This window comes from Macaca mulatta, chromosome 17 (assembly GCF_049350105.2).
Source record: "Macaca mulatta isolate MMU2019108-1 chromosome 17, T2T-MMU8v2.0, whole genome shotgun sequence".
In the NCBI taxonomy this organism is placed as follows: domain Eukaryota; kingdom Metazoa; phylum Chordata; class Mammalia; order Primates; family Cercopithecidae; genus Macaca; species Macaca mulatta.
Window position 1 is genome coordinate 8,682,810 of NC_133422.1, and position 22,666 is coordinate 8,705,475.

The window sequence follows — 22,666 nt, forward strand, 5'->3', positions numbered from 1 at the left end:
AGATAATTATAGGCAGTTAGTTGGGTACAGTTTTTTGTTAATGTGTTTTTGATGGGTACATCATGCTACACATATGCAATTCTTGCTTTGGGGTTTATAATCTGTTACTGCAAACCCTAGCTATGAAGAACGTCAGTAGGGTCAAGTCCATTCATGTGTAATGCTGATAGGCAGTGAATAACCACAGTCAAGCCAAATCTCTGTGAGACTTACCTTCCTCTTCCGTAAAATGAGGAGAATGAATATCTACTTTATAAACTGTAAGATGCTTTTTCTTTTGGTTTGGGAAGAACCTTGGACAGGAAGGAAAACAAAAATGTATCAGTCAATCTGAGAATCACTTAGTTATTACATGGGCCCTCAAGCCCAGAAGATACTAGCTTAACCTAAAAGGAACGATCTTGGAAATAAGAATTTCTAGTATATTAAATGTGCTATTCACTAGTCAAGCAATCACTGATTTCCTTAAAGTCCTAAGCAATACTATAAAACAGAAGATCGTATCTGCTTTCAAGAGATTACAGTGAAGTTAATAATTTAGTTGCACTTTAGGGCATTTGTGTTATTATTTATGGTAACTTAGAAAATGGGAGGTATTAAAGGACCTATGAAAATACTGTAAATCAATTTTAAAAGTGTATAAGCTGGCATATTTTTCAATTTGTCTGCAAGGCTGGCTTAATGATTGGCATGATAACAGTGGTTACTCTCATAAGGCATTAAATATATAGATTTAAATGATTTTTACAAGTAAAAATAAAATTTTGTAGTCATTTAGTTTAGTTCAACAAACATTTATTGAAGATATGAGTAATCAAAGGTTGTCCCAGTACTCAAGGCGATGATTGTCAGGTAGCAGAAACAATTACAAGTTGATGGAAAATGCTGGGATTGAAGTACGCACAAAGAGCTACGGAAGCCCTGTAGGGACTGGGGAGTAAGAAGGGATGTCAAGAAGGCTGCTATGCAGAAGAAGCAATGTTTTGGCTGAGGCTAGAAAGTTTCAGTGTAATGTGGGAGGAAGAGCAAATGGAACAGTGTGTGAAAAGACATGGGGGCATGAGAGCACATGGTGTTTTGAGAGACCAAGGTGGACCTCAGGATGAGTGTAAGGCAGTCAGAAATGAGATGGAAAGGGGTCAAATCATGACTGGCTTGCTTGTTTGATCATTTTCCTATGAGTGACAATGCTGACGGATTCAAATTTAAGGAGTACAAGATCTGTATTCTAAAAATTCTCTTATCAGTATTTCTAATTGAACAAGGATAGACAACAGCTGGGTAAGAAAGACTAGAGGTGGAACTCAGCCAGGGATCATGGAATGTGAATATCCTTTTACTAACACAAGGGACAACATGTTGGCTCCAAACATTACTGTTCATTCAGTTTTTTATACCACTATTAGCTGTTCATTCAGTTTTTTAACTTCTTTAGAGCAATTTTATTTCTAATCTATTTTTCCCAATTACCCATTACATTAGAAACATTATCATGCCTGTCACTGATGAAACATATTAAGAAAAGTGAAAAATACATAGTCTTTAAAGTGCCTCCCTTTTAAGGATTTTGTATCAGTGAAGCACTGATTGTGGAATTCGTGTACAGTCTTCAGAAGTCAGTATATAAGCTCTATCAATAGCAGCTTAACAGGCTCTATCAAATGAAGCATTAAGAAGTATAGGTAAAATTACACATATGTGAAACTTACATCATTATTTTCCTACCAATGAATGATTCATCATAATTTTCATTATGCCTTCAAAAATCCCTGAGAGAGGCCAGAAACCCATTCTGCTGATGAAGAAACTAAGGTAAAGATTTCTCTTTGGTCTCAGTGTAAGAGCCTGGAATATGTCAGGGAGATTATTGCTTTTGACCTGATCAAGTTTCTTGATCCCACCTTGCACCCTTAAGTTTTAATGTTTCTCTTCTGTGTCCAAAAGTGAGGCGTATTTGAGATTTGTTCTGTGTATTGCAAGTACATTGCATGATACGCACAAAGTGCTCAAAGTGTGTGGTACCGCAAGAAGCTAAAGCCAGGAGCTGTCTCTCTGACTGTCCAGCTTAGGAGAAAAGATACATCAAATGGGTTCTCAGTGAAGCACTGATTGTGGAATTCATTTACAGTCTTCAGAAGTCACAGTATGTGATATGTGCATTCATAGATTCACAGTTATCTGTCTGAAGCATTCTTCACTGGATTCTTCTATTGAATTAACTGGATTGAATTAACTTCTATTGAATTAACTTCTATTGTCTTCACTGGATTCTTCCTGTATAAGAAGTTCATAGCTTCCCTCATTCCAGCTGATACACTTGGCAACACTATAAAACGAAACAAGACATTTTAGAGTTGAGATTAAGACAATACATAAATAAGTAATCTGTTTTCCAACATTTTTTCCCAGTTATATAGCTTTTAATAAATTATGCAGATTATTAGGAGGAGTATCCTGGCATTTTGAATCCAGCTGATTCATGCGTGGTATTCTTAAAATAATTTAAAAACTACATGATTTTTTAAAATCTTCTAGACCCCTAAGATATCCCATCTGTCCCATTGTTAACTCTGTGTAGTCCACATAAACTAGTTATAACTAAAGCTATTAAGGAAGTTCCTGTTCGATCGCTGTAACTGAAGCCCAGAAACTTTGGAGGTAAGACAGCATGTAATTTTGATTTTTAAAATATTGAGCAGTGTAGGGTTAAAAAAAAACTCAGAAGCCCATCTACATTTACCTTATTATTAAAAGGACAACTGCCTTTTATCTATTAGTTATAGCAGAATTTATAAATATATGAAGACTAAAATTAGAATTACCTATTATTCTACTCACCATGTATGCAATTCTCTTCTTTAATTTAAATTTTATTTTCCTACTTTTTAAAAAAATCTCTTTTTTTTGGTAAAGATGAGAGTCTCACTATGTTGCCCAGATTGGTCTTGAACTCCTGGCCTCAAGCAGTCCTCCTGCCTCAACCTCCCAAAGTGCTGGGGTTACAGGCATGAGCCATGGTGCCTGCTACAATTCTTATTAGTTATTTTTCATGAAATGGCTGTACCATCATTTACTTAAACATTCTCCCACTGTTTGACAGTTTGGTCATTTAAAATTTTTTTGCTGTAATTAACATTTTTATATATCAATTTTTGACAACATTACTGAAGATTTCTTTAGAGTATGTTTCTAAAAGGAATTGCTGGATCAATCACTATGAACTTTGAAAAAAGAGCTTTTGATACGTTCATGAATTGCTTTATGATACAGCTGAATAGCACTATTATCAACAGTGTGTAAGATCAGTTGTCTTATGTGCTCACCAGCGCAGAATGTACTGGTAATTTTGTTAATTCAATAGATGAATAGTCTCTTTTTAAAAAAGATAACTAGTATAAATAACTTTTCATCAAAATTAGAGGAACTGCAAATACTCTTGTTCTCTGTCTGACACAGATCTAGGTATCAGAATTCAGTAGAAACAGTAAGTACTGAGCTCCTACTATGAGTAAGACATGAGCCGGCCCGTTCCGGAGTCTGCCATCTTGGCAGGATGCTTAACACCTGTGCTTATAGGTACTTTCCTCCCTAACTCAGAGCCTTACCCCAAAGCGCTTAGGAGAAAGCAGAGAAGGCCTGGCTTCTTGTGTCTCCACTGCCTTGATTCCCATCACTGTGCTATGCTATCAGTCACATGAAATGCACAGAGCTCAGCAGAAACAGATTAATGAGCTCTTCATTAATGTGTCAAATAAATTTGCTTGGACATTTCAGCCATCATTCATCTTGCCAGCTCACATTTTTTGTTAAATAGAAAGCAAAAAGAAGGCATAAATATTGCTCTTATATTTATGCTTCTGATCTATCCATTATATGTACTATTCATAAATGGAATTTTGTGCTTCTTTAATTTGAATATTTAAATTTAAAAACATTTAAACAGAAGTTTAAACAAGTCATTAAAACCAGACAAAGTCATTAAACAAGCCAACTCTGGAAAGAGAACTCAATAGTCAGCACATCCTATCTGCTTTTGTCATTTATACAAGAATCCACGTGAAAGTCAATCTAATTACAGCAATATTTGACCATCAGGGGATACTGTACTCTGGGAAATCATAGTTTAAGGTATACATCTCTAATCTTAGATGCTAATTTAATCAATGGTTTAAAGGCGGGGAGTTATAACGAACAGTCTTTCTTTGAGTTCTTTATGCATGTCACTCTCTTTTTCTTCCTAAGTCTCCCAAAATTGTTGACAGATGCTTTCACATATTTTTATTTATTTTAATGACATGGGGGTCTTGCTATGTTGTCCAGGCTGGTCTCAAACACCTGGGCTCAAAATGATCTTCCCGCCTCAGTCTCCTGAGTAGCTGGGACTTCAGGCATACACCACCATGACCGGCTCTCTTTTTTTTAATTAAAAAAATTTATTTTATTAAAATATGAAACACTTCATGAATTTTCATGTCATCCTTGCACGGGGAGCATGCTAATCTTCACTGTATCATTCCAATTTTGTATACATGCTGCTGAAGCGAGCACTTCATGTCTAAAAGTTCTTGAGAAAAGCACATTCTGAGGCAAAATTTCAACAGATCTATGTAATTTTACTGGTGAGGTTAGGGGATTCACTTAATCCATATGCCCTTTGATAAAATGACTAAAAATAATGACATACCATAGACTGATGGCTGGAAGTAGTAACAGACCAGCAGACAGCAGGAAAGTGAAGCCAGGGTACCAAGCAACAGTGACTGAGTAAATTCCATTAAAAGTAGAAACTGCAGTGACTCCTCCAAGTGTTTCTAAGAAAGCAATACAAGCAAACAGGGTACCTGTTTGGGGTAGGGGTATAGAGGGAGAAAAAGAAAAGGCAGAATTACAAAACAACAAACACAAACTAACGAAGACAACTGTTATTCATTGAAAACAGTAAACATGAGGGCACTGCTTGGTGAATGAAGTGCACGTTATTCCCTCAAAGTCCCTAGGAAGTCAGCAGCCCATTCTGCAGCTGAGGAAACTAAGGCAAAGGTTCTCCTTGGACCTGATGGGAGAGATGTTGAAAACTCCAGATAGCTGAGTTCCAGTGTCCACAGGGCAAAGCTAAAAAGACAATGCAGCTGACTCTTTTGAAAACTGCAGGTCTCTGCCACTGCAGGTCTTTGCCTCTCTGCCACAGCCCCAGGCAAAGCCACACCTACCCCGGCTCTTCAGGATGCTGTCTCCCACCCTCCGTCCCCATGCTAATCTGTGATGCCTGAAAGCGCAGGATGGCTCCTAACAAGCAATGCTTCCTGCAAGAGCCTTTTGAAAGGTAAAGAAACCCTTATCTGCTCCTCAGTCTGGCAAAAGTGACAGCTGCAGGCGGAGAGGAGACTCTTATCATACATTCTGCAATTGGAATTTTATCCCCCTCTTCAGTGTGACCAAAAAATTCCATCACCACTAGATTCTGCATGTTTGACTCATCAAATTAACCATCCCGTGCTCTAGTGAAGGTTTATGCCACAGTTTAATGTTAAGTGATTCTTGAAAACATCTGTTTCCACCTTATTGCTTGCAACTGCCTCTGCCCTAAGGTGCCTTACAAGATGAAGAATGGGGATTCTGCCACGGTCATACTTGCTATACACCAAAGCTGGTCAAGGGTAGGCCACTCAGCATTGTTCATGAAGTCTGCATGGTCAGTACAAGCTCACAATCAGAAACAGACAGTATTCTACCTAGGTTTAGTTTCATCTGGAATCTAAGACCATGTCAACTGAAGAGTTAAACCTCCAAAGACAGCCTGACCATCTTCATGTGCTTTTCTTCCTCTTTGTCAAATTGCTCATCATCAGATATAAAATTTCATGACCACTTTCAGTCAGCTTGATCTGGCTTTCTTGGTCTCAGTTCCTATATATGTATCTTCTGCTTTCTGCAGATTTTGTCAACAAGCCACTATGCTTATTCCCCACTTTGCCAAGTTTACTTTTCCATGATAAACTGCAATGCATTTTTCTTATTGACAATACACATCATGTAAATAACTGTGTTTGCTTGGACTGATAGGAAGGAAAAGGCCAAGCTTGAGGGTTATCTTTCAAAATTAGATATGGTTTGTCTATATTCTAATTTTCCCCATGGTCTTGATCTTTTAGACCGTGTATTGATTTTTATCTATTTAAACTTTTTCATTTTATTGTACATATTCTCATATATTGCTTCAAATTATTCACTGAGTGATAGGACATACCTTCATAAAACATACATCTATCTCTGTGAAATATCATGTGATCACTTATGTGTCTTCTTTTAACTAAAATGAAAGCTTTGTCGATCTGCCTTGCTCACAGCTGTATCCCTAGGGCTCAGCTGTCCTGGTGCATGGCAGGCATTTAATAAATATTTGTCAAATGAATGAATAAAAGCTTAATTCAGGATCCCATTTACCAGTCATCAAGTAGCATGCAGACTTACTGCCTCCATGATTTATGATAATACATTAAGTCCGTTTAATTGGAAGGATGCTCTTCTACTTGTCTAACTACATTATTTTCTTTTATTTCTGATCTCCTGCTGCAGCCAGGAATAGTGCTATGGAAAACAGACTGCACAGCACTAGTTCTATTATATAAGGGTTTTAATCTATTCTTGATGGGAAATAGGTCAGACTCTGCACCATCTGTTCTGATGGAACCATACTATTATGAAGTAGCTTTAGCTTATTGCCCAACTTCTCTGAGCAGTTCAACTTGTTTAATAGTTGCCAGAGATAAAACAGGATTAAAGGATAAGTCCAATTGAGTTCATCTTCTAAATTGTTTGTTTCTTTTTTAATGGAATAGACTTCAAAAATCAAGTCTGTTTTACTGTATCCCAATTTATAATCACAAGGAGTATATGGGTGATGCCCAGGTAAAATAGTCCAAGGCAGCTTCAGCTATGAGTTCACAGTGGTGCAGAGTGTAGAGATTTCAAAATAATTACTGGAATTCCATTTTCTTACCTTTCTTATTTAAGATAATAGAAATAACGAGAGGCTCCTGAAAACTTCGGCAGTATTTCCCCACTCCTCTCATTATTTAAAGTGCCTAATACTTTCACAAAAATGTCCACTTTAAATAATAATGAAGAATAATAATACATTTAGTTATAGAAATGTTGGCATCATCCAAAAGATTGTTTAGTTTGCAGTTAAGAACAAAATAAGTATCCCAGAATAATGAAGTCACAATTCACAGTTACCGGAATTCAGAATAAGAAACGCCAAAATGTAAACATTTTAAAATATTACTGTATTTAACAGTATGATATGACTTTTTTATTTTTATTTTTATTTTTCATAGAGATAGAGTCTCCCTCTGTTGCCCACGCTGCTCTTGAACTCCTGGCCTCAAGTGATCCTCCCACCTCGGCCTCCCAAAGTGCTGGGATTATAGGTGTGAGCCACTGCACCTGGCGGAGATGACTTTTTAAAAGGCTTCATAAACTAAACCAAATATAAACAAAAATAAACTATACATCTTGACAGCTCTATTTTAGCTCTAAATCAAAGCAGGTAAATTTTTTTCCCCAACAGCTTTATTGAGATATAATTAACATCCCACAAAACTCACCCTTTTAAAGTCTGCAATTCAGTGGTTCTTAGTATGTTACAGAGTTGTGCAACCATCACCACTATCTGTGGAACATTTTCATCAGCCCCAAAATAAACTGTGTACCCATAAGTAGTCATTCCCCTTCCCCAGCCCCAGTCAAGCCCTAATCGAATTTCTGTCTCTATGGATTTGCCTATTCTGCACATTTCACGTAAACAGAATCATATTTAAATGACAATATGTGGCCCTTTGTGACTGGCTTCTTAAATTTTGCATAATCATTTCATAGTTCATCCACGTTACGGCATGTAACAGAATAATATTTCTTTTTATTGCAGAAGAGCAGTTTGCTGGATGGATAAACCACATTTTGTTTATCCATTTGTCAGTTCATGAACATTTGCATAGGTTTCACTTTTTGGCTATTATGAATAATGCTGCCATGAACAAGATTTTGTGTGGACATATGCTTTCACTTCTCATGGTATGTAAGTAGGGGAGGGATTGCTGAATCATAAGGCAACTAACTTTCTGAGGAACTGCCAAACTGCTTTGCACAGCTGCTGCACCATTTTATGTTCCCACTCGCCGTGTATGAGGGCTCCAATTTCTCCACATCCTCATCAACACTTGCTATGGCCTATTTTATTTTGGCCACCCCCGTGGGTCTCACTCTGTGGTTTTGCTTTGCATTTCCCTGATGGCTAAAGATATCCAGCATTTTCATGTGCTTATCGGTCATTTGTATATCTTCTGTTCAAATCCTTTGCCCATTTTTAAACTGAGCTGTCTTTTTGTTGTTGAATTTTAAGGGTTCTTAAATATGCTGCATACAAGTTCCTGATCAGACAAATACAATTTGCAAATATCTTCTCCTATTCTGTGGGTTGTCGGTTGCCCTTTCTCTCCTTCCTCCCCTCCCCTCCCCTCTCCTCTCCTTTCCTTTCCTTTCCTTTCCTTTCTGTATTTTTAGTAGAGAAGGGGTTTCACCATGTTGGTAAGACTGGTCTCGAACTCCTGACCTCAGGTGATGCGCCCACCTTGCCCTTCCAAACTGCTGGGATTACAGGTGTGAGCCACTGCTCCTGGCCTCACTTTCTTGATGTTGTCCTTTGAAACATAAAAACTTTTCAAAGGACAAACTTTGAGTGAAATTTTTGGATGAAGTCTAATCTATCAATGTTTTCCTTTGTTGTTGTGCTTTTGGTGTCATATCTAAGAAACTATTGCATAATCCAAAGAAGCAGATAGATTTTTACATAGTTTATATAAATTTTTCCATTCTTTAGTGGTTTTCAAAGTAATCATCATCACATCATCTATAAACAAATGCGTGAATATAAAGCTTCATCTTATGAGTGTAAAATAAGAGGCCGGGCACGGTGGCTCATGCCTGTAATCCCAGCACTTTGGGAGGCTAAGGCGGGACGATAACCTGAGGTCAGGAGTTCAAGACCAGCCTGGCCAACATGGTGAAACGCCGTCTCTACTAAAAACACAAAAATTAGCCAAGCCTGGTGGCAGGAACCTGTAATCCAAGCTACTCAGGAGGCTGAGGCAGGAGAATTGCTTGAACCCAGGAGGTGGAGGTTGCAGTGAGCTGAGATCGCACCATTGCACCTCAGCCTGGACAACAAGAGCAAAACTGTCTCAAAAAAAAAAAAAAAAAAGAAAGAAAGAAAGCATATTTTTAATTTATTGAATTATGTAGTCTTCTCCAGTGTTGACTAAACGGGTAAAAATACAGTAGCATAATTATGAATTATTCATAAATCAAATAAGTACATTCATAGCACTGGGCTAAGATATGACATTAAAGAAAGTGCCAATGTCTAATAAGATTCATATGATACAAAAGGGAAGGAGGACAACCCCATATGCCTGATATCTAACTAGTAACTAGTTCTCACTGAACATTTAATTTTTGTCTTTGCTGCATCCTGGTTATTCTCTGCCCACCCCTTCAACTGTCTGACTTTGTGTGCCCTGCTCTGTGCTTGGGAGGCTGACCCCACAGACTGTATGGCTTGGACTTTCGTGCTGGCCTGAGTTCCTGCTGCACTTGGTTAAAAGGGTGAAACAGGGGAAGGGGTACGGTGTTTCTTCTCTGCTTCCTATCTGGGGCATCTCTCTGGCTGCCCTGACATTGCCCACTCTCTATAATGGCCTTCATGAAAGTCGCTCGATTGAACCAGCTGAGTGGGACCACGTTTTCTGCCAGGATTCTGAGTCAGGCCCAGCTGTGACATTTGTAGGGGCCAGTGTAAGAACATGATTAGAGGCCTCTATATTATATTCTAAGGATTTTAAAGTTATTTGAAATCTGGCTAACAAACTGTTAACTAAAATATATTATGCCTTCGTACTGTGAAAAATATCCCTTTGTAATGAATGATCTAGAAGACCAGCACACACGGAGGCTTCTCAGACGTTTTCAGAGTTCCATGTAGGAACAGGGTGGCCCAGGGTGAACTGGCCCTCAGCCTTTGGTGCCCAGCTGGAGCCCACCCCCATTCTGCTCTACCCTTTGCACCACCCTACTCAGAAAGGGTCATTTACATGTGGGTGTAGAGCACCCCCATCCTGCGATTCCAAGGTCCAGCCAGACCCTCTATAAGGAGTCGCCCCTTGGCTCCTTCGTTGGTCTACAGGTGAGCACACTGGGCACCGTCCACCCTCAGGAGAAGGTGGCTGAGGAAGAGGATCATCTAGGCCCTTACTGGACATGTTCTGGGCTGGGAATTGCAGGAATCCAGGTGGGCAGAGTTCAGTCCAGAAGGAAGGAGATATGGTGAGCTCCCAGAGGGCATCTCCCACCTGGCGCTGAGGTCTCCTTTCTTCTTAGGGTGGGGCATGGCCCAGAGCCCGGTGAGCTCTCTGAAGTACAAGGCCCTAGGTAGGGGCTCCCTTACAAGAATGTAAGCCTTTTCCTCACAGAGCTTACCACTTTATTCAAAAGGAGATCTGTGCATAAAAAGGGCTGTAGAATATTCTGAAGCATTAAACATTGTTGTACACAGATTTGAGTTTGTAAAGATGGTAGATTCATATTTCTTAAGCAAATTAAACTCACCTTGTTCAGTCGAATGAACCACTTTTGACAACATGGACCGGAGAACAGAGAATGGCACAACAGTGAAAAGGAACGGCACCCTGGCTGTGAGAGAAAGGGTTCAACATCACTGGCGTATTCTGAAAGCTAACGGTCAATTTAAAACAGGAAACACTTTCACGCTGCCTAAATATTTCCTTTTCTACAAGCATCCTAACTCATTGTATCTAAAAATGGAATGAATTAATTGTAGAACTCTGTTTGATGAACTAAAGTAGACTATGGACAGGTCAGTTTAAGGTTAATTTACTCGAGAATTCCTATTCCAGTGCAAAGAACAAGAGATCATGTAGTTTTTAGGTCTAGATCTATTTATATAATCTGCCGATTAAGACTGATCTGCTGGCCAGGCTCAGTGGCTCATGCCTGTAATCCCAGCACTTTGGGAGGCCACAGCAGTTGGATCACCTGAGTTCAGGAATTCGAGACCAGCCTCACTAACATGGAGAAACCCTGTCTCTACTAAAAATACCAAATTAGCCAGGCCTGGTGGCACATGTCTGTAATCCCAGCTACTTGGGAGGCTGAGGCAGGAGGATCGCTTGAACCTGGGAGGCAGAGGTTGCAGTGAGCCCAGATCACACCACTGCACTCTAGCCTAGCGACAGAGTGAGACTCCGTCTCAAAAAAAAAAAAAGACTGGTCTGCTTATTTTCCTAATTATGTATTAACCTCTTATTTAGCAAATTGTGACTGCGAATTCGTTTTTGTTTGTGCTTTTTTCAGACTTGGCACTCTTAGTGTTAGCATGCCTTTATTATATTGATTCATTTATTGGTAAACTGGTTCTTTATCATCTTGCCTGTTCATCTTTGTGGCAGAATAACTTCATAAACACAAATTACCTCTGGTCTTCAGTTATGACCCTTAATAGTCAGTAGTTTTAATTACATCATAAAATAGTAAAATATGACATTAGCAGATCACTTTACCGTTCTCAAAGCGTTTTCACATAGGTTAACTTACTTGGCCTTGGCAGCTCTTAGGGAGACAGGGAGAAAAACTGGCCATTATTGAATGGTAGGGATTGTGCTAAGCGAGTGCTTGACAACTACCTAATATTCACTGTAATCCTCTAAATTAGGTAGTACCATGCCCATTTTACAGATGAGAAAATTAGGGCTGAGAGTAGTTCAGTAACTTGTCCAAGACCATCTAGGACTATAGATGGAAGTTGGGCCCAATTCTGTTTGGTCACACTGCTTCCCTGCAAGATAATAAGGGGTTAACACCTTTATTAGAGAAAAGAGTGAACTGGACCTTTCCCAGAGTCTCATTTGATAGTTCCATAGCCTTTTCCAATGCAGTATCTCATTCGAATCCTGCAAAAACCGTTATGAGGTAGGTAGGTAAGGAAGCAGGCTAATTTGCCAACCAGCAATTCATCAAAAATCAATTTATGAAATGGCCAATTTGCTGAAAGGTCAATTTGCAAAACCTGCCTTTAAAAAATTTCTTCTTGAATATATTAAATTGACATAGTTTTTTGTCTTGTAAGTATTTTTAGTATACCTTATATCATTGTCCTCAATATTTTTATGGAAAGTAGTCTTCTTAGTAGCATTTTAAGAAATGTTCACTTTAATGAAAGCTATGTGGAAGAACTGACTCATAACAAGAACGTTCCTGAAAACAATTTCGTGGCAAATATACAAATTTGGGAAATGCGGTTATTCCATGAATTAAATTTTTAAAAGCAAATTTGGCTTTCAGCTTATTGACTCCTGGCAAACTAGCTATTGCCCTTTAATTGAACTAGAATGGCTTAAATAGAGGGCTTTATATTAAAGTTTTTCCCCCAGTAGACAATATTCATTTTATATGAATATCAAATACATAGTTCTAAAGCTACACTTGGAACTCACCTAAAAACATCATCAGTGTTGTCTTGGCGAACGCGGTCATAGCCATTCCTGTCATCGTGGTAAAAATCCCAATGAAGGCCATATGAATATCTTCCATACAATAAGAAAAAAGCCATATTCCTAGGAAACTAGTCAAAAAAGAGGCACTGTTCAAAGCTGATCCATAACCTATGAAAACTTCATTCCAGCAGAGTGGTGAATCCAATTCATAAAGGATAAAAATTGGGCCAATGCCAATTACCACAAAAAAATAAGTGATCATTGTAAAAAGTAACAAACAGAGTAAAAATCGTCTCTTACTGGAAGCATTTTTAAAAAGCATGTAAGTTCGGTAAAATAGGTTTCTGAAGCCTTCACTACATGACATAGTAACAGTCTGAGATGAAAACTCTTTCACTGGATCACCAAGAAAAAATAAAATATAGATCAAATTAACAGCAAGAGAAACAGCAATAATTAGAAACGACCACCCAAAACCTAGCCCTCTAATAAAATAGCCAGATAACAGTCCTGTCAGTCCAGTAACAAGTCCAACTAGAAAGTCAATGATAGCTATTCGAATTGTTTTTTGTTTGTGTTCTTTACACTGATCAACTATATAAGCAAAGCAGGCTCCCCAAAATGTGGTATAATTGCCACAAAATGCACCAACGAAGGTAGATGCAATCAAAAGCTGGAATGGAAAGGCGAAATAGCAAAGCAAACAGAGCCAAACGCTGGTTGCAAGAGCACCAACGGAAGACAAAATCATAGGGAATTTTCGCCCGTAGTGATCACTAATAGACAGAAGTATGAATGTAGACAGCAGACCAGGAATTAATCCACTTATGTCCATCTGCAGATTAAAACGTGACACTTTTTTCTGAACTTCCTGCAAAGAAATAAAAAGAAATGTGTTTACAGTAGTTTACACAATGTGCATACAAGTATCATGGTGCATGCTTTTTGCCCTGTGGCCAATAGGTTATGGATGAGGAATCTCTAGTGCATGGGCAGGACTAATACAGCTTACATTTTCATCCAGTTTACAAAGCAATACAGACTGAGCATCCCTTATCTGAAATGCTTGACACCAGAAGTGTTTTGGATTTTGGATTTTTTCAGACTTTGGGATATAATGAGATACCTTGTGGATGGGACTCACATTTAAACACAAAATTCATTTATGTTTCATATGTACCTCATACATATAGCCTGAAGGTAATTTTATACAATACTTTAAACAATTTGTGCATAAAACAGTTGCCATTGAGTACTTGTGTGTGGAATTTTACACTTCTGGTAAAATGTGGTGATCAAAAAGCTTCAGATTTTGACCAGGCGTGGTGGCTCATGCCTGTAATCCTCATATTTTGGGAGGCCGAGGCAGGAGGATCACTTGAGGTCAGGAGTTTGAGACCAGCTTGGCCAACATGGTAAAACTCTTATCTCTACCAAAAAATAAAATAAAATAAAATAATTAGCCTTTATTTAGGGAGAGCTTGGCTGTTCCTCTTTTTTTTTAAACCTATGTCTTCACAGATAGATTAATGAGAAACATATTCCTTTATTTACTAAATAAAAGAACATTTAGAATAAGATAAAATTGAAAGAGGAGCCTTACATTGTCTACAGATGGTAGCATGCCATGGCTGAGTGTGGCGGCTTACGCTTATAATCCCAGCACTGTGGGAGGCCGAGGTGGGAGCTTCGCTTGTGCCCAGGAATTTGAGACCAGCCTGGGCAACATAGTGAGACCCTGTCTCTAAAAATAAACTTAAAAAAAAAGAAAAAAAGGCCAGGCACGGTGGTTCACGCCTGTAATCCCAGCACTTTGGGAGGCTGGGGTGGGCGGATCATTTGAGGTCAGGAGTTTGAGACCAGCCTGGCCAACATGGCAAAACCCTGTTTCTATTGAAAATACAAAAATTAGCCAGGCGTGGTGGCTTGTGCCTGTAGTCTCAGCTATTCGGGAGGCTGAGGCAGAAGAATTGCTTGAACCCGGGAGGCAGAGGTTGCAGTGAGCTGAGATTGTGCCATTGCACTGCAGCCTGGGTGACAGAGTGAGACTCCATCTCAAATAAAAAAAAATAAAAAGTAAATAAAGGTGGTAGTATGTCATGACCTGAGGAGTAAGATAAACTCAACTTCCAAGGACCAAAATGACAATGACAGATGACATACACACACAGATTGGAAGATGTGTCAATCATTATACTAGTTATTTGATGGAAGGAATTTTGCATGATCTTAAAACATTTTTTGCTTGCCATTTCTCTGTATTTTCCAAAGTCAATATAAAAAGTGTGTGCCATTTGTATACTGGGAAATGCTAAGCTGATTTAAAAAACAGATTTAAACCTTTTTTAGTCATTGAATGAATCACTGAAGGCAATGGTGGTGCCTCCTGGGAAACAAACATGTTCCTTTGTCCTAAGGAGCAAACGGAGCATAGGCGTGGGTGGCACTCCAGCGTGGGTGGCACTCCAGCGTGGGTGGCACTCCAGCGTGAGTGGCAGGTGAGGCTAGGGGTGGTTTCTGGTTCCCGGAGGTCTAAGAGCACCAACTTTAAGGGAAGGGATCCAGAGTAGTAGTTTCTCTTGAATATTAATCCAATCAAGAAACAATAAATGAAAAAGTCAATTTGAAAATTTGGCAAAAATCGTTGACATGAGACCACTGCTCTGGGCAATAGAGGGTGCTCGGCAGCTGGGCCAGGCTGGAGGTGGGCCAACACTTGCCACCTGTACGGTTGCAGAAGCCACCAAGCTGGCTGGACCAAGGCCTGTCTTCCCTCATTCCAAGACAGCAAGAGCCGCGGACTTCCCCAGACATTCTAGTCCTCTCCTCCCTGGTCCCTCCCACTGCAACCAGGCGGCCTGCTCCTAGCGGTCAGCTGAAAGAAAGGATAGAATCAAATACAGAAGTTGAAGAGCCTATAAGGAGAGATTTGTTAAAGGATACAAAATTAAGCTAGATAGGAGGAGTAAGTTTCAGTGTTCTGTAGCACCACAGGGTGACTGCAGTTAACAGTAATACATTATATAGTTTCAAAGAGCAAGACGGAGGATACTGAATGTTCCCAACACAAAGAAATGAGAGATGTTTGAGCTGATGGATATGCTAATTAGCCTGATCTGATCACTATACATTGTATGTATCAAAACACCACTGTATGCGCCATGAATACGTACAATGATTATTTGTCAGTTAAAAAAATAAAATAATGCCGGGCACGGTGGCTCACGCCTGTAATCCCAACACTTTGAGAGGCCCAGGCAGGAGGCTCACTTGAGGCCAGGAGTTTAAAGCCAGCCTGGGGAACAGAGCAAGACCCTGTCTCTACAAAAAAAAAAAAAAATTAAAAATTAGCTGAGTATAGTGGCAAGGGCCTGTAGTCCCAGCTACTCAGGAGGCTGAGGTGAGAGGATCACTTGAGCCTAGAGTTCAAAGTTGCAGAGAGCTATCACCACACCACTCCACTCCAGCGTGGGCAGCAGACTGAGACCCTGTCTCAAAAAGTACCATACATGCATAAATACATAATAAACAAAAAACACTTCAGGTGATTCCAACGTCCAGTCAAGGTTAAAAAACACTGTGTGACAGGTTCCAGGATGGGATTCAAGTACGTATCTAACAAACATCTCCAAAGCCAAAATCTGAAGAGCATCCCTACGTAGGACCCCAATTTTGAAACTAAGAGGATTTGTTAAACTCTATTCTGTTTATGTGTGTTTTTCTCAACCTAGAGAGACTCTGGGCTTCTCAGGTGCAGAGCCATTTTGCCTATCCTTGTCACCACAGGATAATGCGTTCTATGCCAGAACCTTGATGTCTTCCAGGCTGTTCAGAAACAATCACTTCCAAGAAAACATTTCCCATGGGAATGCGGAAATGAGTAAGATTAGGGGTTGTGCCAAACTGCCTAGCCTCACCCCAGCAAGGTTCCACCTGACACCTCGGGAAGTGCTAGAACCTTGCCTCTTGGGCGATATGCCATTTCCTCCTTCTCAGGCTCTTTTCCCGGTCACAGGGACTCTCAGAGCCAGCAGGAGGTGACTCAATTCCTTTTAACTCATTATCTTTCACTGGGAAGGCAGCACCACTCCTTTACAATCACAAAATAGCCCCAAGAAGAAGAGTTTAGAGTTTACAGCTGTGATTTGTTTTTGAGGCATTGTAGAAAAAAAAAAAAAATTCCAAACCTGGATACTATCTCTTTGCATTTTGAAATGATAGACTTTTGTCAAAAACTGCCCAAGGGACCAGGAGAATGGTGAAGTGCATCCTGTTTTACACACAAAAAATTGGGGAGGTGGCTGGAGAGGGAAGAAGAAAGCCTCCTTAATATCTGGCTAAACGGGGGGTGGGGGGGTTACTCTGCACTCCAGATGTCCTCACACAGCTGCTCCTTAACACGCGACAGCCAAGGCTGATTTGACAGGACACCACCACCAAACAATAAACGCTCCTTCACCCCACCCTATGACAGACACTGGCCCACAATCTTCAGTGATGCGCCACTTTCTCGAGTCCCTGAAAACTGGGACATGCAGAAACAGTAAAAGGATTGGGGAAGAAGAGAGCAAGGGAGAGAGAGAAACATCAGCCACCCCGTCCACCAAGTAGCCCATTCCAACCTGCCCTGCCCCAATTTTCAGACTTTTTTTTTTTTTTTTGGACAAAGGAAGGAGACAGCCACAGAGGAGATGACACTGTGGTGACATTTTCCGAGAGAAAGGAGAAGGGCTAGTGTCGCAGAGGAGGAGGGTGTTTTAAGAAGAGGCAGATTTGAAAGGTGTCAGGAAACTTCAAATGGGGTGAGGTCCCAGTAAAGGCCATTAGGTTTGGGAATTAGGACTTTGATGGCTGCCCTAGAGAGAGCAATGGATGATGAGTTCAGGGTCCTCTGACTCAAAAGCCCCATACACATTCCCTTTTTTAAAAATACTATGGATATTGTAATTTCTTACCTCCTGGAATGCAAAAATTGGACTGCTTTTGTTTTTTTCACACTCAGAAATATTGCTATCAGATGAAAACGTGTAGTTGCCAGTTTCTTCCCATATTCTCCGATAAACATATTGCGTTGTCAGCGGACTGGTCAAAGTCATAGCAAATGCACTAAGGAAAATGGCAGGTTCTACAAATAAAATCTTCATATTGCCTGGGTAGGTAGCTGTATTCTATAAAAAGTGAAAACGGAGAAAGATCATCTGTCTCATCCCAGAGGCTAGATATTCAAAGATGGGGAAGTTTGAGCAATTTCGTGGAGTAAATGTTTAAACAAGCAAACTAGAGAACAGAAAAGGCAGTAAGCACTTTCTCAGAGAATAACTTTTACTTTGGAGTAGAGTACTCTGTAGCAACCTGAGGTTGCCGTGCTTTCCATTTTTATGATTACGACATTGTAGGACTCCAGCCGCCTTTGAGTCTTTGAAATAATAAATTGTCACCATCTTGGTTAGCCAATGATCACAGTACAGTTCCCACACTGTATACTGCCAACCGATTTTTCATAAGTTCAACAATGAGGTTCCTTTTGGGAAGACACAGTTGCACAACTGTTATTGTTATTTTGCTGCGTGTTAACAACGGACAGGGAGGGGGCGTTTTAAAAAGCAGCTCCCAATCAGAAGGGCCTTATTTTTAACTCACCCCACGATTACAGTCTTCCTGCCAGGCTGGGCTCAGGTCGGGCCGTGCCCGGGACTGTCGCCTCGGATGCCCTGCGCTCGCGCGCGCCCGGGTTCAAGGGCAGCCTCTGGACTGGGGCAACGGAGGACGCGCCGGGGACAGTAACCTCGGGCTGCGCGGCTGGCGCTGGGGTGGGGAGGGGACTTTCCCGTCGAACTCGACCAAATTACCCTTGTCGGGGAGTCTCAAGCGTATTGTAAAGCAAACCACGGCAAGCGCACTTCCGCGTCCCGAGTGACACCTGCACGGTTCCCCGCGCAGCCCTCGGCTTCCTCGCGGCTCTGCGGACTTGGCCTCAGCGCGGCGCGGCGGGGCACGGGGCGGCCGCTCCTTCTGTGCAATGGACAGTTGGCCGATCGGTGCCTCTGTCGGTCGGTCCGCGGCCCGGCCAGCGCTCGGCGGTGACTCGGCCGCAGCCCGCTGAGCATTGCTGTCCGCCCAGGAGGCGGGGTCGGCTGCCGCGGCGCTGTCACTGTTCTACCCGGGTCTCCTGCGATTGGGCCCAGCAGCCGGTGCCCCAGCGGCGATTGGTCCACCCCGACGTCACTCTCCCCCGGAGAGTGGCTAGTGGATCGTGCACCCACCCTCGGAGGTCCGGAGTGGATCCCGCGCGGCGGAGCAGCCACTCAGCACCGCTGTTGGGTGCTGGGCCGCGCCGCAGGCTCAGCGGCTCTGGAGTTGCAAAGCGTTTCTGAATCCGAATAGCGTTTCTCATATAAACACATAAAATAACTGTTGCAAAAGTAACATGTTTGGGCTGTAGCCCCCAGCAGGATCCCGGTCGGGCGGGCAGGTGCCAGCAGAAGAGGGGAAGGGGCGCCGGTGGAGGGCATAGGAAAGAGAGTGTTCAATGCAGAGTTAGTGGAGGGTTGGAATGTGGTCGCTGGCTCTTCCTGGGGAGGGGGACTTGGGCAAATCGTTAAATTTTCATGAACTTCCATGTCTTTATCTGCCACGTGAGGATAATAACAGTCTTACAGGGTTGTCTAATTAAACACTCAGCATGTATACACAACATAACCCCTGGACATAGGAGGAGCTGTCAGTGCTCTCCAATACACCCACCAAGAACACGCTTGTAGTGAAAGAATTGAGCTATTACTTCTTGAAGCCAGGAGGAATGCATGCGTGAGGAACCGTGGGGGCATCTCAGTAAGAAGGCGTTAGATTTTACTATGGGCTTGTGTTCTGTGATTTTGGGAAGAGTTCAAGAAAGCAAGGCCTTACTCTGGATTGGTTGCTGTCAGGAAGTGGCAGTAATTCTATGACTGGGTATCTTAATAAGTCTTATTTAGAAGGAGTCAAGACTAGACAGAGGCTAAAGCCATGAATGATAAAGAAGCAGCAGTCACACATATTTGTCATTTTTGTGGTTTAGACAATGCCTAAATTTTGTCCGTGTTCAGACAAAATTACGACGTGGTCTTGTTTTTGTTTTGATCATGGTTACAGAATGCTCTTGTCTGACTTTGGTGTTCTGTGAAATTGTCTTCATTCGACAGAACACCATGGTCCAGAAAAGTTCTTAGCAACACCAAGGCCCAGCTGATAGTCCCAGCACCTGGATGTCAGAGCTGCTTTCTCTTCCTCAGCACTCCTTAAATGACAGTTATGTCACTGAATGTAGAGTTAAACGTCTTTGGTGTGAGTCCTAATTGCTACTTAGTAGCTGGTAGCCTTGGACCTGCCACTTAATCTTACTTCTCAGCTTCTTCAAATCAGCATTTATGAAGCACTTGTTATGAGTTTCAAACAATGGAGCATGAATATTGGAAAGAAGATATACAAACACGAGTAAGATATAGTTTGCAAGGACGACATAATATTTTAAATTGCAGTACTTTGTGCTAAGAATAGATTATTTTAAATGGCACTTAGAAGATGTCCTTTTTTTTTTTTTTTTTTTTTTTTTTGAGGTGGAGTCTCGCTCTGTCTCCCAGGCCGGAGTGCAGTGACAGGATCTTGGCTCACTGCAACCTCCGCCTTCCGGGTTCAAGCAATTATCCTGCCTCGGCCTCCTGAGTAGCTGGGGTTACAGGTGTGCGCCACCATGCCCGGCTAATTTTTGTATTTTTAGTAGAGGCAGGGTTTCACCATGTTGACCAGGATGATCTTGAACTCCTGACCACAGGTGACCTGCCCGCCTCAGCCTCCCAAAGTGCTGGGATTACAGGCATGTGCCACTGCACCTGGCTGAAGATGTCCTTTCTTATGGGGCAAAAATAATTAGTGTCCAATATACTTCCACGCTTTGCATTCCTACTCTTCCACGTGAAGAAGAAAGCCAGGTCTTCTTAATGAGTTCTGCTGCTGATCTCCATGGTGACAACAGTCATTATGGAAGCCTTTTTTTCCCCCAAGTAATATTAAGTGCTTCAGTATGTATTAAAGAAGCTTGACTCTTAATTGTCACTCTATTGGGCACAGTGGAGTAAAAACAATTCTAAAACCAAGTATATGGAAACCATCAAGACCTGTCACTCCCGTTTCTCCACAGCTATTGCTGCTCCTCACAGACTCCCACTCCAGCCTTCTTCCTTCAAAGACTCTGAGAGAAGAAATAAAACATAAAAGCAAGTGTGCAAGGGGCAGTGGCCATTCACCAGACATAATCTCCCTGGCCGTGTTTCTGAAATGTAGATCAAGAGGAGTATTCTTTGGGAAAGGGGTCTCCAGGATTTTGAAATCTTATGTTTTCATTTAAATAACCTAGAATTTTAATGTTAGCATGTTATGAATTGTCTTGTAATCAAGTACTGACATTTTATTTCAGTGTCTATATTTGTGTTTCTGCTTATGGTCACATTGGCTCCAAGCAGCCGTACTTAATGATGTCCCACTAATGAGAAAATAAGTGGACTAAATATGTAAATGATATGCCCAAACTAAGTGAAGTCCAAACAATGTCATATCATGCTGTTCAAGAGAAGTTTCCATAGTATTCCAATAAGAGGTATGGATGGGAGACTTAAGTCATTGCCTTACACACAAATAGACATTCTGAACTCAGAAGAACACATACTGTGCTGGGCAGTGCCATGGTCAAGTGGCAAAATCCAAAATGGAATAGAGTAGCTATGAGATTTTGTTGGTCTCAAGAAGAAAGTGACTTGTTTACTTCTGATCAAATCAGCAAAGTAAGATGTGATGAAAAGACTTCAGTTATACCAATTACTGCTTAGTAGATGATTGTCAAAATGGCTCTGATAAGAGTAATGTGATACAACTCCAAGCACAAATTGTTGAAGGGAAATGTGATCTAATCATATGACCTTAGTCAATAAGTTTCCAAAATAGGCCTCAGTAGGTCTTATCTACTTGAGAATTTCATAACCTGATGTCAGCCTTGTCTTTCTTGACCTCTGTTGCTTTGGACACTGTGAAATAGATTCCTCCCTCTGGAAATATGTTCCCCCTTTGGGTTCCATAACCTGGCTGTCTTCCTGTTTCCCTGAGAGCTCCACCTCGGTTTCCTCTGTGAGCTTGCTTCTCAAATGGTGCTGTGCCTCAGGCCCTATCTCAGCTCTGACCTCTTCCCAGTCAATTTCATATGCACTTAAGATCAGCTACCACAAATATGACCATTTCCAAATCTCTTATTTCCAAATCTCTTATTTCAAGCCTACCCTCTTCTCTTGAACTTAACACCCAGAACTTCCTTTTATTTGTATTAAAAACAAAAGCAAAAAACAAAAACAAAAAAACCCAAACCCCACAAAACTGTATACTTTAAATGTATAAAGCAGATATCATCTTCCTCATACATCTGATACCCTCTTATAATCTTTGTTTCAGTCAATAACATCACCTGTCCAGTTAACAGATATGGAGACTTAGGACTCATCCCTGACTTTTTGATCATTAAATGCATTGCAAATATTTTACATCATAAATAGAATTAATATTATCTATACCTTTTTCAGGTGTGTGGCTGTAAGGAAAGTAGGTCCCTGGTTTAGTAGCATTCAGACTGAACATCTCTTTTTTGGCTTGGCTGAGGTGATGGGCTCTGTCTTGCTATTGGTCTATTGCTGAGTGGCATTTGAAAGTTGCTGGCGAGGTGAACAAAATGCAAAGCGATCAAGGAGTTCTCTTGTAAGTCAGAACTCCTGACCCTTTCCCTCTAAGGTCTCAAGTTATTACAACACTTCTGATGGCCTGGGATGGTCCTAAGAAGGCTCAGTTGTCAGAAATGTACAATAACATCCCTCGAGGAGAAATCCACCATGTTGGTGGTGACGGTGGTGGTGGAGTTGGTGGCAGTGTCTTATCCTGAGGGAGGGTCAGTGAGGAACAGAATCATGTGATTGCACCACAACCTGATCTACCGCCTTGGACCCTGGGGTTCGTTGAGAGAAATGGCTGATTAACTGTAAATGCAACTATCTGTCACTAGAGTTGTAACCAGGAATCCAGTG

General features: G+C 41.1%; 1 protein-coding gene and 1 non-coding gene across 4 annotated transcripts; both read right to left on the reverse strand.

Moving 5' to 3' along the window:
- Window positions 1-778: 778 nt before the first annotated feature.
- On the reverse strand, window positions 779-18,717 carry SLC46A3 (solute carrier family 46 member 3). 3 transcript variants are annotated; one of them, XM_077974140.1, is made up of 6 exons: window positions 18,419-18,717; window positions 17,525-17,737; window positions 12,570-13,440; window positions 10,666-10,749; window positions 4,685-4,841; window positions 779-2,326 (listed from the first exon to the last, which is right to left on the reverse strand). In XM_077974140.1, exons 2-6 carry the CDS (start codon window positions 17,711-17,713, stop codon window positions 2,245-2,247), a joined length of 1,383 nt encoding a protein of 460 aa, XP_077830266.1. In that variant the 5' UTR covers window positions 17,714-17,737; window positions 18,419-18,717; the 3' UTR covers window positions 779-2,244. The 3 variants fall into 3 exon arrangements, 2 of the variants coding, with proteins under 2 accessions (XP_077830266.1, XP_014976295.3); XM_015120809.3 differs by having other exon boundaries at window positions 18,210-18,717; XR_013407816.1 differs by lacking the exon at window positions 779-2,326 and adding an exon at window positions 11,760-11,911 and having other exon boundaries at window positions 4,822-4,841; window positions 18,210-18,717.
- Window positions 4,443-4,548, reverse strand: LOC114673662 (U6 spliceosomal RNA). Its single transcript, XR_003724425.1, has one exon. It is a non-coding gene; the product is annotated as a U6 spliceosomal RNA (small nuclear RNA).
- Window positions 18,718-22,666: the final 3,949 nt, after the last annotated feature.